Source organism: Nicotiana tabacum, chromosome 11 (genome assembly GCF_000715075.1).
Source record: "Nicotiana tabacum cultivar K326 chromosome 11, ASM71507v2, whole genome shotgun sequence".
Classification (NCBI taxonomy): Eukaryota; Viridiplantae; Streptophyta; class Magnoliopsida; order Solanales; family Solanaceae; genus Nicotiana; species Nicotiana tabacum.
In genome coordinates, this window is record NC_134090.1 from 43748247 (window position 1) to 43765875 (window position 17629).

Below are 17629 nucleotides of genomic sequence, written 5' to 3' on the forward strand. Positions count from 1 at the left end.
CAAGGTTTTAGATGTTGATTCCAAAAAGGCTGATACCATGAAAGCTGAGGATTGGGCTGACTTGGATGAAAGAGCTTCTAGTGCAATCAGGTTGCACTTATCAGATGATGTGGTAAATAACATCATTGATGAAGACACTGCACGTGGAATTTGGACAAGGTTGGAAAGCCTATACATGTCCAAAACGCTGACAAATAAATTGTACCTAAAGAAGCAGTTATACGCCCTACACATGAGTGAAGGTACGAATTTTTTGTCACATTTAAATGTGTTTAACGGTCTAATCACACAGCTTGCCAACCTCGGAGTGAAAATCGAGGAAGAAGATAAAGCCATCTTGCTATTGAACTCGTTGCCATCTTCGTACGATAATTTGGCAACAACCATCCTGCACGGTAAGACTACTATTGAGTTGAAAGATGTCATATCGGCTCTTCTACCCAATGAGAAGATGAGAAAGAAGCCTGAAAATCAAGGACAGGCTCTCATCACAGAAGGTAGAGGAAGGAGTTATCAAAGGAGTTCGAACAACTATGGTAGATCTGGAGCTCGTGGGAAGTCAAAGAACCGATCCAAATCAAGAGTCAGAAATCGCTACAACTGTGATCAACCAGGTCACTTCAAAAGAGATTGCCCAAATCCAAGGAAGGGCAAAGGTGAAACCAGTGGCCAGAAGAATGACGACAACATAACCGCCATGGTGCAAAACAATGATAATGTTGTCCTCTTTATAAATGAGGAAGAGGAATGCATGCACCTGTCAGGTCCAGAGTCGGAATGGGTGGTTGACACAGCTGCATCTTACCATGCCACACCGGTAAGAGATCTTTTTTGCAGATATGTAGCAGGTGATTTCGGCACAGTGAGAATGGGTAACACAAGTTACTCAAAGATTGCGGGGATTGGTGACATTTGTATCAAGATAAATGTCGGATGCACATTGGTTCTAAAGGATGTGCGGCATGTACCTGATTTGCGAATGAACTTGATCTCGGGAATTGCTTTAGACCGAGATGGATACGAGAGTTATTTTGCAAATCAAAAGTGGAGACTCACTAAGGGATCATTGGTGATTGCAAAGGGAGTTGCTCGTGGCACGTTGTACAGAACAAATGCAGAAATATGCCAAGGTGAATTGAACGCGGCACAAGATGAGATTTCTGTAGATTTGTGGCACAAAAGAATGGGTCATATGAGCGAGAAGGGATTGCAGATTCTTGCCAAGAAATCACTCATTTCTTATGCCAAAGGTACAACGGTAAAACCTTGTGACTACTGTTTATTGGTAAGCAGCATAGAGTCTCATTTCAGACATCGTCTGAAAGAAAATTGAATATACTTGATTTAGCATATTCTGATATTTGCGGCCCAATGGAAATTGAATCAATGGGCGGTAACAAATATTTTGTTACTTTTATTGATGATGCTTCACGAAAATTATGGGTTTATATTTTGAAAACCAAAGATCAGGTGTTTCAAGTTTTCCAGAAGTTTCATGCTCTAGTAGAAAGGGAGACGGGTCGAAAGCTAAAGCGCCTCCGAAGTGACAATGGAGGTGAGTACACTTCAAGGGAATTTGAAGAGTATTGTTCAAGTCATGGTATCAGACATGAAAAGACAGTTCCTGGAACCCCACAGCACAATGGCGTAGCCAAGAGGATGAACCGCACCATTGTGGAGAAGGTGAGAAGCATGCTCAGAATGGCTAAACTGCCTAAGTCATTCTGGGGTGAAGCAGTTCAGACAGCCTGTTACCTGATCAATAGGAGTCCATCAGTTCCGTTGGCGTTTGAAATCCCAGAGAGAGTTTGGACCAACAAGGAGGTGTCCTACTCGCATCTGAAGGTGTTCGGTTGCAGAGCTTTTGCACATGTACCAAAAGAGCAGAGAACAAAGCTGGATGATAAATCTGTTCCCTGCATATTTATCGGATATGGAGATGAAGAGTTCGGGTACAGACTGTGGGATCCTGTAAAGAAGAAGGTCATCAGAAGCAGAGATGCAGTCTTCCGAGAAAGTGAAGTTGGAACTGCTGCTGATATGTTAGAAAAGGCGAAGAATGGTATAATTCCTAACTTTGTTACTATTCCTTCTACTTCTAACAATCCGACAAGTGCAGAAAATACGACCGACGAGGTTGCCGAGCAGGGGGAGAAGCCTGGTGAGGTTATTGAGCAGGGGGAGCAACTTGATGAAGGTGTCGAGGAAGTGGAGCACCCCACTTAGGGAGAAGAACAACCTCAACCTCTGAGGAGATCGGAGAGGCCAAGGGTAGAGTCATGCAGGTACCCTTCCACAGAGTATGTCCTCATCAGTAATGAGGGGGAGCCAAAAAGTCTTAAGGAGGTGTTGTCCCATCCAGAAAAGAACCAGTGGATGAAAGCTATGCAAGAAGAGATGGAATCTCTATGGAAAAATGGCACATACAAGCTAGTTGAACTTCCAAAGGGTAAAAGACCACTCAAATGCAAATGGGTCTTTAAACTCAAGAAAGATGGAAATGGCAAGCTGGTCAGATACAAAGCTCGATTGGTGGTTAAAGGCTTCGAACAAAAGAAAGGTATTGATTTTGACGAAATTTTCTCACCTGTTGTCAAAATGACTTCTATTCGAACAATTTTGAGCTTAGCAGCTAGCCTAGATCTTGAAGTGGAGCAGTTGGGTGTGAAAACTGCATTTCTTCATGGAGATTTGGAAGAGGAGATTTATATGGAGCAGCCAGAAGGATTTGAAGTAGCTGGAAAGAAACACATGGTGTGCAAATTGAATAAGAGTCTTTATGGATTGAAGCAGGCACCAAGGCAGTGGTACATGAAGTTTGACTCATTCATGAAAAGTCAAACATACCTAAAGACCTATTCTGATCCATGTGTATACTTCAAAAGATTTTCTGAGAATAACTTTATTATATTGTTGTTGTATGTGGATGACATGTTAATTGTAGGAAAAGACAAGGGGTTGATAGCAAAGTTGAAAAGAGATCTGTCCAAGTCATTTGATATGAAGGACTTGGGCCCAGCACAACAAATTTTAGGGATGAAGATAGTTCGAGAGAGAAAAAGTAGAAAGTTGTGGCTATCTCAGGAGAAGTACATTGAACGTGTACTAGAACGCTTCAACATGAAGAATGCTAAGCCAGTCAACACACCTCTTGCTAGTCATCTAAAGTTGAGTAAGAAGATGTGTCCTACAACAGTGGAGGAGAAAGGGAACATGGCTAAAGTTCCTTATTCTTCAGCAGTCGGAAGCTTGATGTATGCAATGGTTTGTACTAGACCTGATATTGCTCACGCAGTTGGTGTTGTCAGCAGGTTTCTTGAAAATCCTGGAAAGGAACATTGGGAAGCAGCCAAGTGGATACTCAGGTACCTGAGAGGTACCACGGGAGATTGTTTGTGCTTTGGAGGATTTGATCCAATCTTGAGAGGCTATACAGATGTTGATATGGCAGGTGACATTGACAACAGAAAATCTACTACTGGATATTTGTTTACATTTTCAGGGGGAGCTATATCATGGCAGTCTAAGTTGCAGAAGTGTGTTGCACTTTCAACAACTGAAGCAGAGTACATTGCCGCTACAGAAACTGGCAAGGAGATGGTATGGCTCAAACGGTTCCTTCAAGAGCTTGGATTGCATCAGAAGGAGTATGTCGTCTATTGTGACAGTCAAAGTGCAATAGACCTTAGCAAGAACTCTATGTACCATGCAAGGACCAAATAAATTGATGTGAGATATCATTGGATTCGAGAAATGGTAGATAATGAATCTCTAAAAGTCTTGAAGATTTCTACAAGTGAGAATCCCGCAGATATGCTGACCAAGGTGGTACCAAGGAACAAGTTCGAGCTATGCAAAGAACTTGTCGGCATGCACTCAAACTAGAAGACAGTGCTACCTCCTCTGGATGAATGAGACTGGAGGGGGAGATTGATGATGTCCATCTCATTGAAGAAGTACTAGGCATGTGCCTAATAAAAGTTTCTTTGGTTTGGTAATCAACCTTGTTGACTTGGTTTGGTTAGGTAGCCAACCTTGTTGAATTAGTTTGGTTTGGTAGCCAACCTTGTTGAATTTCTTTGGTTTGGTAGCCAACTTTGTTGAATTGTGAAAAGTGTGTGTAAATTGTCAAATATTGTAGACTTTAGAGGGTGAAGCTTTGGCTATAAAAGGAAAGCTTCAACTCTCATTTCTACATACCAACAAAGAGAGAAAGAAAGAGTGAGGTTTCACAGACAAGGTATAAGAAAATAGTCTGTGAGGAAAATAGAGAGTGAGCGATATTGTAGTGAGGTGGGAATATCAAAAGAGGGTTATTTCTTTTGAGTGTTGTAGTGGTCTTTGGAGTATTTATCTCCGACCTACAAAGTGTAAAATTCCTTACTATAGTGATATCAGTTGCTCCTCTCGGGACCGTGGTTTTTTCCCTTATTAAAAGGGTTTTCCACGTAAAAATCTTGGTGTCGTTGTTACTCTTTTATTCTTGTTAATTACCGTATCTCGGTGCTACATTATTATTCCACTTTTATTACCGTGAATATTAGTTTGGCGAGGGGTTTATTCCCAACAATAGCATCAATGTCAACGCATATTTGTTTAACTTGCTTATTACTACTTGGGTTGTGATTTTCTACTTATTTTTATGCTTAACGTTTATTTAGCGAGTGCAAACACTAGATTGGGCCCTTTATTTTCTATTTCTTTCTTGGATTAGTGGAAATTTGATTGAGTAGTTAACAAGCGGCAAGGATTTCAGCATATTAAGAAATTAATAAAGCTTGATTAATGAAATCAAACTATGAAAAGGAAGACTCCTACTTGGGTCACTACCAATTGGCTTTTAAAGCATTCATTCGGGTTTGAAAAGACTTTCTAGGGATAAGCTTGAATTGAAAAATTCTAGTGGGTAGCTAACAAAGGACCATAATCACTAATCAAAATATTTAGGCAAGCTAAGTATACACGTGAACTAATTATGCCATTTTGAGGTTATAGCCCCAGTTCTCTTTGTAAAAAACAAACCATTTTCGGTTGCATGCTTCGTGTTCGCTTTAATTCCTTTGTAAGTAATTTGGCAGTTTTAACTATAACTTTAGAAATAATTGCAATCAACTTTAATTTATTGTTTGGAGTTACAATAGGAAACATCAAGCTTGCACTCGTTTGGATACACAACCTTTGTATTTATTCGACCCCAACCTTTGTATTTATTATTGCTGCTACCGTACTACTTTCATTGCGAGAGTAGAATTGGACGTCACTACACATAGTAAAAAGGGAAACAAGAAAAGAAAAGGCCAATAATAATTGTGTGCATAATGAGATTACTGGCGAATTCCCATCTAGTTAGGCATAGATTTATTGTCAATATAGATTTGTAGAATAGCGGGGAAAATATACAACAATCACAAAACTTTGGAGTAGATCGCTTGTGTAATATTATCAGTAGCTAAGGAAAATAAAATGTAAAGTTTAGAGAAACTAGTTCTCTTACATCTGCAATGTATTTGCATCATTCCTTTAGTCTATAAGTAGGAATAGCCATCAAAGGCTTTTCCTTGCATGTTACTAACCCAAACTGCTCATCAATGTCTAAATCAAGAGGCTGCATACCATTTGGAATCTCCCAATCAAAGCAATGCACCAATTGTGCAACCACAAGGCTAACAATGGTAATCCCCAACTGCATTCCAGGGCAGCTTCTTCTACCAGAGCCAAATGGTAAAAGTTGAAAATCACGTCCACGAGTATCTACGTTGCTCCCAACAAATCTCTCTGGGAAAAACTTCTCAGGCTCAGGCCAAACATTTGGATCCCTCTGAACTGCATAACAATTTATCATGATTCGGGATCCCTTTTGTATGTGAAAGCCATCGACTACACAATCTTCCATGGCCTCATGATGCATTATTGGCACTATGGAATGCAGCCTCAGGCCCTCTTTTACAACCATATCTAAGTACTTCAAATTCTCCAAGTCTGATTCTTCTACCATCTTTTCAATTCCTACAAGTTCTTCCAACTCTTTTTGGAGTTTCTTCATCACATGAGGGTGTCTAAGAAGCTCTGTCAATATCCATTCTACTGATGTTGCTGAAGTGTCAATTGCAGCCATAAGCATGTCCTGTATTGAAAAGAGGGAAATAATTAATGAAATAAGCAATAATCTTAAAATTTGTGATTTCTTGAGCTTATATTAGTATTGATAAAATGGGATAGTAGTACATACCAAGAGGATAGCTTTTATATTTCGACAATCAAATTGAAACTCTGCTTCTCCTGATTGCATAATCTCCATCATGGTGTCGACAAAGTCCTTGGTTTGTTTATCGTCATGAGACTGAACATGATCATCAATAATCTTCTCAAGAAACTCATCAAACACCTTTGAAAGATCTTTGAGCTTGCGAGTGAGTCCCTGGAGATCAATAACACCAAGAAAGGGGAAAAAATCTCCAAGATTTGGTGTTGCTGCTAAATGCACAACATCTTGAACTACAGCTTTGAATCCCCTTTTATCCAAGTCCGCATCCATATACTTCTTTCCAAATACCATTAAGCAAGTCAAGTTGGCATTCAAGGACGTAATCTTTGCACTAAGATCAACAGCAACGTGATCATGAGCTTCCCTTTTAAGTGAATCAATCAGAAGTTGAACTTGTTGCTTTCTCATGGACTGAAACGAATTGATCTTATGACTACTCAAAAGGTGCACGGTGCACAATTTGCGCATATTACGCCAATATGGTCCGTACTTTGCAAAAATCAAATTCTTCTGGCCATAAGCCATATACTGAGATGCCTCGTGGTGAGGCCTACTAGCAAAGATGTGATCATATGTCTTGAGGACTTTCTCGGCTGCATCAGCAGACGAGGCAACAATTGTAGGTACTAATCCCAATCGCATATACATAATCGGACCATGTTTGTTGGCTAGTTTTTGTAAATCTTGGTGTGGATTTTTACCTAACAAATGAAGATGTCCTAAAATGGGAAGCCCTTTTGGACCTGGAGGAAACCTTTTTCTCTTCTTGATGTTTAGCAGCTCATATAAGACATATACAAATAGAGCAACTATAAGTGTTGCCCATGTCAAATCCATGGCTCTTAGGACTTTGTTACCTTAATTCTAAGAGCTCTACTGCATGATGATAACGAAGATATGCTATTATTATTTTTCTCCTTTATATTTCTTATGAAAAGGATCAAGAAATCTGATTTTATATAGCTGACAAAATTGAAAAGGGCAAATAAAAAAGGGAAAGAAAAGGTTGAACGCAACCAATCCACCAATATGAAGCTTCTCATTAACTACTGACTTGACCTTTGAATCAGTAGTGAAATGAAATTTCATTTGAATATGCGGCCATGAGTGAAACAAGATAAAAAGAAGTCACAACCTGCAGTAGCAATTTCTTTTGACTTAGAATAAAGGACTAATTCCACCATAGTGACTGATTGACTTGGAAATTTCCTTGCATTCTTTGATGGACTCATTGGTTGATTTTTAATTCTAAGGGCCCGTTTGACCGTTAAAAAATTTAATTTTTTTCGGAAAATTTTTAATTTTTTTTGGAGTCAGTTTTTTGCCATGAAAATTTCAAATTTCACTTGATGTTGAATTTTGAATTTTTCAGAAATTTGGAAAACGCCAAAAAAATATTTTTCAGAATTTCATTTCAAATCACTTACAAAAATTCAAAAACAGCTCAAAATTGTATTCATATCCAAACACACCTCTAATTTTCATATATCATTTTCACTTATAAAAAAATACTTCCTCCGTTTCATATTAAATGAGGTACTTTCATTTTTAGTCTGTTTAAAAACAAATGACATATTTCTAAATTTAGAAATAATTCAACTTTAAACTCTTTTATTTTACTCATTTACCCCTTAATGAGAAGCTTTTATAGCCACACAAATATCACGGCCCCAAAAACTTTTTACCCCTTAAACTTTTAAGACTACAAGTTTCAAAAGTCTTCTTCTTTTTTCTTAAACTCCGTGCCGAGTCAAACTACCTCATTTAATATGAAATGAAGGGTGTAATTTTTTCCCGAAATTTCACAATTTTTAAGTCGAAATGCCCACTTAGTCTCCCACTTTCCAGTCAAAGAAAGGCGTTGTGAGATCAGTGGATTTTCTTGATTAGAGGGTTAATCTACCTACATGCATTTCATGATATAAGGTCCACTAATTTCACATTCAATTTGGAGTCAAATTCAATTATTGGTCACTTCTGTACTTCTCTTTTTCTTGTCCTAAATGCATACCAGAATCCAGAGATGAATGCTGCTATGATAGTTTTTTCCATCTTGGACAGGGAATTGAACATTCTAATTGGCCCCATAGTTAGACAGGTGTTGCTGGTACCTCTTTGAATAATTCAGATAAGAGAAATGCACTTTTAGTATGTAATCTACTGGACTCGTGCATTTAACATAGGGAGAATACATAGTCACCTCTCCAACATATTTTTTCTATAAATTAGTTTCTCGGCATGTTGTATCACGTGTACACCGAGTTATGCAACATATGAACATAATTTTTTTGGCTAAACTCATAAGCGGCACCTTTAAGTTGGTTCCGCTTTTCATTTTGGCATTTTTACTCGGACCTTTTCCATTCTGACACTTTAACCCCTGACCTCATGTGCCATTTAAACACAAAACACTGACATGTGCTTATAACTCAGGCGCGTGTTCATAACTGATGCCCACATGTAAACTTAGCAAATTATTTTCTGCCACTTGGATTAATTATCCACGTAACTCCCTATCAGAAAATATGATCCCGTACCATGTAAATAACCTGCCCCATTAAAATAACCCGCACCCGTGAAAATAACCCACCCACTTAATAAGTAAAATAACCCACACCCACTTAATTTCCCAAAAGCACACATCGTCTCTCTCACCCCGCTAAACCAAAATCCCAAGCCCTAGGAGATGAAACCATGGATTCTCAGTCTTTGTTCGTTCGTTTGAAGGCCAGATAATCCAAATTTTGTTTGAAATTTCATTTGTATTTCATTTTGTTCAGTTTTTGTTTGGATCGATTCTTACAGTAGACCGTCATTGTTTGCTTTACATATCACCAATGTTCTGTTCTTAAATTTGTGTTGTTAAATTTCAGAATTTCAGCTGTTATTGCAGTGAGTTTGCAATCAGTTCCAGTCAATTTGTGTTGAGAACCCTCTGCTCTTTCCGACATGGCTATGGAGTTCGAGTTAAAAATCAGGAAAGAAGAAGAAGAAGCAACTAACAAATTGGGGCTATGGAGTTCGAGTTAAAAATCAGGGAAGAAGAAGAAGCAACTAACAAATTAGGGCAATACAGTTCGCTTTCCTATTAATTTCGACTAAAGCTTCGACAAATTGCAGAAAAGAAAGCAACCTTTAAATATTCATGGCGATGGAGCTTTTGAGAATTAGGGATTTTTTTTACATCTCATAACGGAGAAAGGGTAGGGGAAAGTGAGGTATAAATGGGACTCCAACGGTAAAATTTAATACCGTGAAAAGGGTAGTGATTTTACCCCTCCTAGAGGCCTCACGCGTGACCTGGGTGACGAGGCTCACTCAATGTGACAGGTCAGTGTTTTGTGTTTAGAAGACACATGAGGTAAAGGGTTGGAGTGTCAAAAAGGAAAAAGTTTGACTAGAGGTGTCAAAATGAAAAGCGGAGCCAACTTAAATGGGCCGCTTATGAGTTTGGCCTAATTTTTTTTTATAAAATAAAGCTTTGAATAAGCGGAAAAGGCCTAAAAATGCCACTAACTTACAGAAATGGCCTATTTATGCCATCCTTTAAAAGGTCGCTATTTCCATCCACTAACGTTATACTTTTGCCCTATTTATGCCATTTAATGCCAAGCGGTTCCACTTTTTTGTTTTTAAATAATTAGAATTAATTTTTTGTCACTATATTTCCATGTGTTTTATATTATTGGTTGTTCTTTACCTGGACATACATTTCTTTTAACCCTGGTTATGTTTTAACCCAACCCCTAATTCCTTCACTTCAGTTCTGAAACAGTTAAGTCTGGTGAAGTCATTTTTTGCATTGATGCGTCGATTGATTTATTGTTATGGTAGTCTGATTGAACATAATCAATCTCCTCAGCATAATAAACAATTTGGCATTGGCCTTGGCCATTTTGGATCGCCGGAACATCATCTTCGGCCAACTGGTGCATTTCTAGGGTGTTTATCTGATCGTGGTGATCAATTCCCTTGTTGGATTGGTCTGAAACTTTGCAAGCCTGCTCCTTAGGTGTTGTAGAAGAAATTCCAATGGTTAGCTGGCCACAATTTGGCCCAGAAATGAAAGTACCATTTTGTCGAACACCTGGTGTGTTCGCACTGCCAGTGATCTTTGATTCCAAAATTGAAGCTGGTGGTTGATACCCATGTGAAATTGGAGGTGCAAACAGGTTCTCCTCATCAGGGCTAGCAGATTAGTATCGAGTTTTCCCCAAATGAATACCTGAAACTCCATGGTCGGTCATTTCTGTTATACCGGAGATCTGCAGCTCGTCGGAGACGGTGATCCCCACAGTGGAATTGTCTGAAATTTGGTGGAGAGGTGTGCCTAATGATAGAGAACAATCTCCACCAGCTAACCATAGAGCTGGTGGTGGCAAACCTGGCAAAGTTCCAGTTTCATATTTCTGGGATGCAGGGCAGTAGAGTATTCAGAAATTGACTGCATTAGCTCCTCCTAGATGTGGTGGCATGGTTTATTAAACATAACTGGGGTAAAAAGAAATGTAAGGTCGGGTAAAGAAGAACCAGTAATATAATGACACATGAAATGTGGGGTCGAAAAATTAATTTTAATTATTTAAAAGCAAAAAAGTGGGACTGTTTGGCAATAAGTGGCATAAATAGGCCAAAAGTATAACGATAAAGGCATGGAAATAGAGACCTTTTAACAGATTGCATAGATAGATCATTTCTGTAAGAAGTGGCATTTTTAGGCCTTTTCAGTTGAATAAATAATTATACATGAATGAATAAACTACAAGCTAGTTTTTGTGAATGATCAATGTAGATCATCTGAACCTACATACGAAGATTAACAATCAAAAGTTTAATCAAATAAGTGACTTTGGATATGAAGGCAACTATTTTTAAAAGTCTCATGACTTCTAAAGCAACATTATTATTTTTAAAATTTTAAAAGTTAGGTATTTAATTTTGCGATATGAAAAAAAAATTAAAAGTCCCATCAGTAAACATTTTCTATATACAGAAAAATATACATTATAAATTTTGGAAATCTGCTTTATTGAATTATTTGATTGATTAGCATATTACTGAGAGAAATAGTCGAGCCATATCATAAAAGATTGCCCCATTGCAATCATACTAAGGAAAATGCTTCTTTCACTCAATCAGCGTTTACAGACATAACTGTGGCTGCACCACCCTCCAACTTGGACACCTACTACTCAGATGAGACCCATTATGATAAGTTCCAAGAAAAGATGTGACTTCTCAAGTCCAGCGGATATGAGATATGTTCCCGATAAGATTTCCTAACTTACGCCTCATGTTAGTGAAACCTTATACATAAAATAAAATTTTTGAACTTGTGAATAAGGTAGAAATTTGTTAAAGGGTCTTAGGTAAGTAATGCAGTTTTGGGGGCTTAGTGCTCCCATATAGAAACATAGCGAGCCGTACAAAGTTTTGTAGCTTTTACTCCTGAATATTGAGTGTGAGCACTCAATTGAACCTTCGCAAATGATACCCTAAGAGGGAATTAAGAGAAAATAAGAGAGAGAAAGGAAAATAACAGAGTGCATTCACTTCACAATAGGTGCTCTTGAGCTGGGCTACAAGCTATATGGTGGGATTGGAATTCCACAGCTCAGTCCACGTGATAGTGGCTGAGCTGGCATAACTAACTCTTAGGCAAAACTAGAAATAAAAGGAAATAAAGTGTTGAATATGTAAATATAATACTCCCTTCGTTTCATTTTAAATGAGGTAGTTTGACTCGGTACAGAGTTTAAGAAAAAAGAAGATTTTTGAAACTTGTGGTCTTAAAAGCTTAAGGGGTAAAAAGTTTGTGGGGCCATGACATTTGTGTGGCTATAAAAGCTTCTCATTAAGGGTAAATGGGTAAAATGAAAGAGTTTAAAGTTGAATTATTTCCAAATTTAGAAATGTGTCATTTATTTTGGAACAGACTAAAAAGGAAAGTACCTCATTTAATATGAAATGGAGGGAGTAACATATACTAGTATTATCATATGGGCTAAGCAATTGTGAATAATAAAAAGGATCCACTTCTCATCCCAAGCCAAACTGGTAGCAATTCCCCCTTGTTAACATCTTCCTTATCCTCAAGGAAGGAAGTTTGGAAACCTCAATCTGATAATTTTGGCATCCTCTCATGTTGCTCGATCTTCTGACATCTAATCCCATTGAATTAAAAGTTGAGCAACAACCTTACCACCTTTCTGTATCATTCTCCTATCGAGCACCACTTTTAGCTGAGGGCAATATAGACTGGCAAGGTTAAGTACTAGAGGGTGAGAAATCTGAGTTGGTACTTCATAGCAAGCCTTGAGCAAAGAGACATGAAATGTGGGGTGCAACATAAGCTCAGTTGGAAGGACTAGCTTGTATGCCACTGAACCTACCTTCTACTCCACCATATATGGACCATAGTACTTGGCAGAAAGCTTGTTAAAGTGATGCTGAGACATGGTAAGCTGCCTGTACGGTTGAATCTTGACATAAACCCAATCTTTGTAATGATTCAATCGGTCGTTTCGAGAGTTATAGTCCCGTTCCCCTATTTCCTATTTTTTTGTGTTCTACAACTATATTATGATATACCGGATTAGTTGGTTAGGATCCGGAGTGGTGTTAGAGTGAATTGAGACAGATAGTCTCTTAATTGAAAGCTTAAGTTGAAAAAGTTGACCGGATGTTGACTTATGTGTAAACGACCTTGGATTTAAATTTTGATGGTTCTGTTAGCTTCGTTAGGTAATTTTGGACTTAGGAGCGTGTCCGGAATATTATTTGGAGGTCCGTGGTAGAATTAGGCTTGAATTGGCGAAAGTTAGAATTTTGGCGATTTTGGCCGGCAATGAAAATTTTGATATCGGGGTCGGATTAGATTTTCGGAAGTTGGAGTAGGTGTCACACCTCCGTTTTACTACACCCCCGTAAGGGTATAAGGGAGTTTTTTCCAATTTAAGTGACAATCAAAACAAGATTTATTTATTTATTTAAGTTTAGAGTCGCCACTTGGGATAATTTATGGTGTCCCAAGTCACCGGTTCAAATCCCGAATCGAGGAAAAGATTGACTCTGTATTACATTCCGCAAACATAGAAATTCGGGTAAGGAATTCTGTTAACTCGGGAGAAGGTGTTAGGCATTCCCGAGTTCCGTGGTTCTAGCACGGTCGCTCAACTGTTATAATTGGCATATTATCTGATTTTAATACATGTTTTAGCCTATGGTGCCATTTTAACTTATTAACCGCTCTTATTCATTTTTAGGAAGATTGCAACGTCATTTAAAATATGTCTTGAACCGTGTCACATAAATGCACCCGCAATCCGCAACACATTTTATATAACATTGTCGAGATTTGGATTTGGGTCACATAAATGCGCACCCGAGTTTAGGAAGATAAATTATTAAATAGCGCGCCTAAAATAACTGCGCATTTTCAAGTTTGGGAGGGCCATGGAAATTCAACTAAATGGCACGCCTCGATTTCTAAGGATTAAAATTAATTGAGTGAGGGCCATGGGTTTCGGGATTTTATTTGGCATGGCACGCCTCGAATTATTCCAAATTGTTTTATTATTCGAAGTTGTTATTATCGGGTCACATGAAATGCACCCCCGAATTTTGGAATTAGGCATCGTAACTACATCATGGGAACCGTACCCATAATCACTATGGTTTATTAATCGTGCCTAAAGCAACTAGCGCATTTGAGTTATTTTCCTATGTTAAGAATTATTAGTGCTTTTCAAGTCCATAGTATATTCACCTTTTCTCTAGGATAAAGACATGCTAATACATATTGACTATATCATGAAGTACTACTGACAAGAAAAATATAGCAACTTTGGAATATTATTTTTCAGTTTAAAATTCTACGCACTTATAAGTAACCAAAGGAAACAACAGAAAACTAAAAAAAAAAGGACAAGAGCAAGATCAAGGTTTTAATTAATTTATTCACATAGGCAAATAAGATACCAGTAGCGTCAAAGTCATCCAAAGGATAAACAAATAAACCAACATAAAAACGCGTAGGAAAAGAAAACAATACACAACTAGTAGTTCTCCTATTTTCCTTTGACCATTTCTTACATAACTGTCATTTCAATGTTCACGCCAAAATTACAAGACTTTCTACAAACTAATATTCAAAGTGTCAAAACAGCTTCTTTTAATAAATTAACCAACACCCACTTCATTTTATTGATAATCTTTGATTTTCTCTACAACTTTCAAAGATGGTGTTCGTTTCAGGCAACGTCCAAAAGCAGCAGCCTCTTTCAAAAATATCCACGGAGAAAACTCAGCTTATTTTAACTCACACCAACTCTAAGTTAAGTAATTATGTTCTCTTCTCAAATCAATTACGTACTGTTACTTCCTTTTCGAAATCACTCAAGCTCACGAACCACTGCCATCCAAATTAAAATTCAACTTCATATGAAAAATTACTAGGAATCTCTAACTAAGGAAAAAGAAAGTTAAGAAATAAAACCCACTAAGTGAAATGGAATCGAAAGAGTGAATAGTAACTGAAGCTTGCAAATATTAGGCCTAAGACATGTATATTCCTATTTTATCAATACATGCCAAACAAATGTTCCGTTCAAACACCAAAACAATTATGAAACCTGAAAATATAAGAAGAAATAAAGTGAAGAATAGACCTTTAATTGAGTAGCGGCCAAAGAAGCTAACGGGGATACAAACACGACGGATCATGAACAAAACCCCGTGCCAATAACAAATCGACCCTCTCCACTTAGACCAGAATACTCGTTCAAAGTTCTATTTTCGAAGAAACACACTATTTAAGAGGGTCAAAATCGAAAGGTCACCGGAGCTCCGATTTGGAATCTTTATGAGTTTTCTCTATTGCAAATTTTAGGAGACGAAACAAATCATAAGTTAATGAAGAAAGATTTTCTGGGAAGGATTGAAAGGTTTGCTTGCTCTTAAGAAGAAAATGATTATATAGAGAAGGGAGAGGTGTCACTGGGTTTTTCGTGACAGCATGGAGGTGTAGAGATGCGACTGCTGCTTTGTTCTTCTTGAAGAAGCTGATGCCCATCTCCTTTTTCTGTGTGTCAGGTCTCTTTGTTAGGTCTAGGGTCTAATTGTTTTATAGAATTTTTTAGGTTAGGGGGTATGAGCCTAGGAATTATGGGCTAGGTTCAAAATTAGGCCTAAAAATGGGTAGTTCGAGCCCGAGTTTTATTCTTTCCCCGCGAACGAGATTAAAAATACGATCTCATTTATTAATTAATCCTACTTAAGTAAAATAACTATTAAAATAAGGCTGACCGTTAACACAAAACTATTTTTTGGTATTTTCCAAGATTAAAAATGACTACAAAATATTAATGAAACTATTTTTTTGTAATTTTTATTTTCTTGTAATAAAATAAAGTAAAAGAGTAAAAATTAGTTGAAATAGCTATATTAGGCCTAAATTAAATATTTACGTTCTAAAATATAAAAAATCTTGGGGAGGGTCAAAAATCACATGTTTACAGCTGCCCCTCTTTGACTGAAAATACGAAGTATTTTCAGATAAAGAACGACTAGACAGATTTTTTGACCCGACCCTTATTTGGAGAGACTAAAACTAAAAGAAAGGGGAATATGACCGAGCCCTGTATCTGAGCTGCCTACATATCCTTGGCTATAAAGGAATCAGGCCACGTGTAGTTCAGAGGTGAGTGAGATGATGGAGTATGCCGAGGTGGAGAACCAGTCGAGGTGCCGTTCCGCCGAGATTCCGGTCTGCGGTCCTTTTATTACATCAAAAAATCAAAAGATGAAAAGACTAGCTAAGCCTGTCAACTACAAGTTACAAGATTCCTATCTATAAGTCTTCTGAAGCTTGATCTTGAGTCTTGAATGATTCTTTATGCAGACTTTGGATTTGAACCTTGACGTTTGCTAGCTGCAGGTGCTACTACTTACTGACTTCCTTATTACACCATGACAAAATAAAAGAAGCTAGACTGAACTATGATCTATGCATTACAATAATCATATCTATATCTTCAAACTTGATCTTGTAATTAATGTTGCCTTGTTGACTTGTATTTTCTAGATGAAATCCCTTTATTGCCGACTTGAATTGTGATCTGAGACACTTTCTCTTTTCTTCAGGTGGACGCCTGATTGCTAAACTCGAATTATAATCTAAGATGCTTTCCTTTTATCTAGGTGGACGCCTGATTGCCAAAACTTGAACTGTATTCCCGTGCTCTCCAGGTGGGCGCCTGATTGCTGAACTTGAACTGTATTCCCGTGCTCTCCAGGTGGGCGCCTGATTGCTGAACTTGAACTGTATTCCCGTGCTCTCCAGGTGGGCTCCTGATTGCTGAACTTGAACTGTATTCCCGTGCTCTCTAGGTGGGCGCCTCACTGCTGAACTTGAACCGTATTTCCGTGCTCTCCAGGTGGGCACCTGACTGCCGAACTTGAATTGTATTCCCATGCTCTCCAGGTGGGCTCCTAACTGCTGAACTTGAATTGTATTCCCGTGCTCTCCAGGTGGGTGCCTGATTGCTGAACTGGAATTGCTTCTCCATGTTCTCCAAGTGGGTGCCTGCTTTCAACAAAAATAGACAAAACAAAGAAAATTTTCTGCCCCAGTTTGGTAGTTGAGCACATCTGTGAGTGTTAAACTGAATCATGTTACCAAACATTATCAAGAATTTGAAAGCTAGATCTCGTTATCCAGGAGGGGTCCTGACAACTCCTATTTAAATGACAATTTTTAGTCTAAATTATGTCTTGTAAAGGTATTACTTCCGCTACATCTTGTTATCTAATGGAAATCTTAAAACTAAGTCTCATTATTCAGGAGGGTCCTGAAAACTCCTAATTAAATCTTATCTCAAACATGCAAACTTTGAAACCAACTTATATTCCTTGGGGTACATTTATGCTAGATTTTGCTACTCATGATTGTTTTGATTTTTAAACTAGGTCCCATTTTCCAGGAGGGTCCTAAAAATTTAAGGTCAAACCTGCCTGGTGCTTACCTTTCCTTGCAGATGGTTTCTCTGAAACAAACGAGATTTTCTGCCCCTGTTTCAAATCAAAGAAAAATCTTATCAGTTTAAAAATGTGGTGGTTGGTTTGTGGCCTTGACTTTAAGGGCGATTGCTCCTTCACTTCCCATGATAACTGATTTCCACTCGACGACCTTGCTTGTTTATTGATTAACCACTTTCTATATCACCCTTATCACGGAAAATACCTCTGATCCGTTCAAACCCAATACCATTCATCTGTTACATTGTGCTCTTGCATTGACATGTACTGAACCTTTGTGTTTCTCATGAATCCCAAAGCACGTCAATTGCCATCCACTCAGTGCGC

The 17629-nt window shown here is 38.0% G+C and overlaps 1 protein-coding gene across 2 annotated transcripts; it reads right to left on the reverse strand.

Moving 5' to 3' along the window:
* Nucleotides 1-5414: 5414 nt before the first annotated feature.
* On the reverse strand, nucleotides 5415-15364 carry LOC107782783 (cytochrome P450 71AU50). 2 transcript variants are annotated; one of them, XM_016603720.2, is made up of 3 exons: nucleotides 14935-15364; nucleotides 6230-10756; nucleotides 5415-6124 (listed from the first exon to the last, which is right to left on the reverse strand). In XM_016603720.2, exons 2-3 carry the CDS (start codon nucleotides 7100-7102, stop codon nucleotides 5513-5515), a joined length of 1485 nt encoding a protein of 494 aa, XP_016459206.1. In that variant the 5' UTR covers nucleotides 7103-10756; nucleotides 14935-15364; the 3' UTR covers nucleotides 5415-5512. The 2 variants fall into 2 exon arrangements, with proteins under 2 accessions (XP_016459206.1, XP_075081151.1); XM_075225050.1 differs by having other exon boundaries at nucleotides 6230-14678.
* Between the last annotated feature and the right edge of the window lie 2265 nt (nucleotides 15365-17629).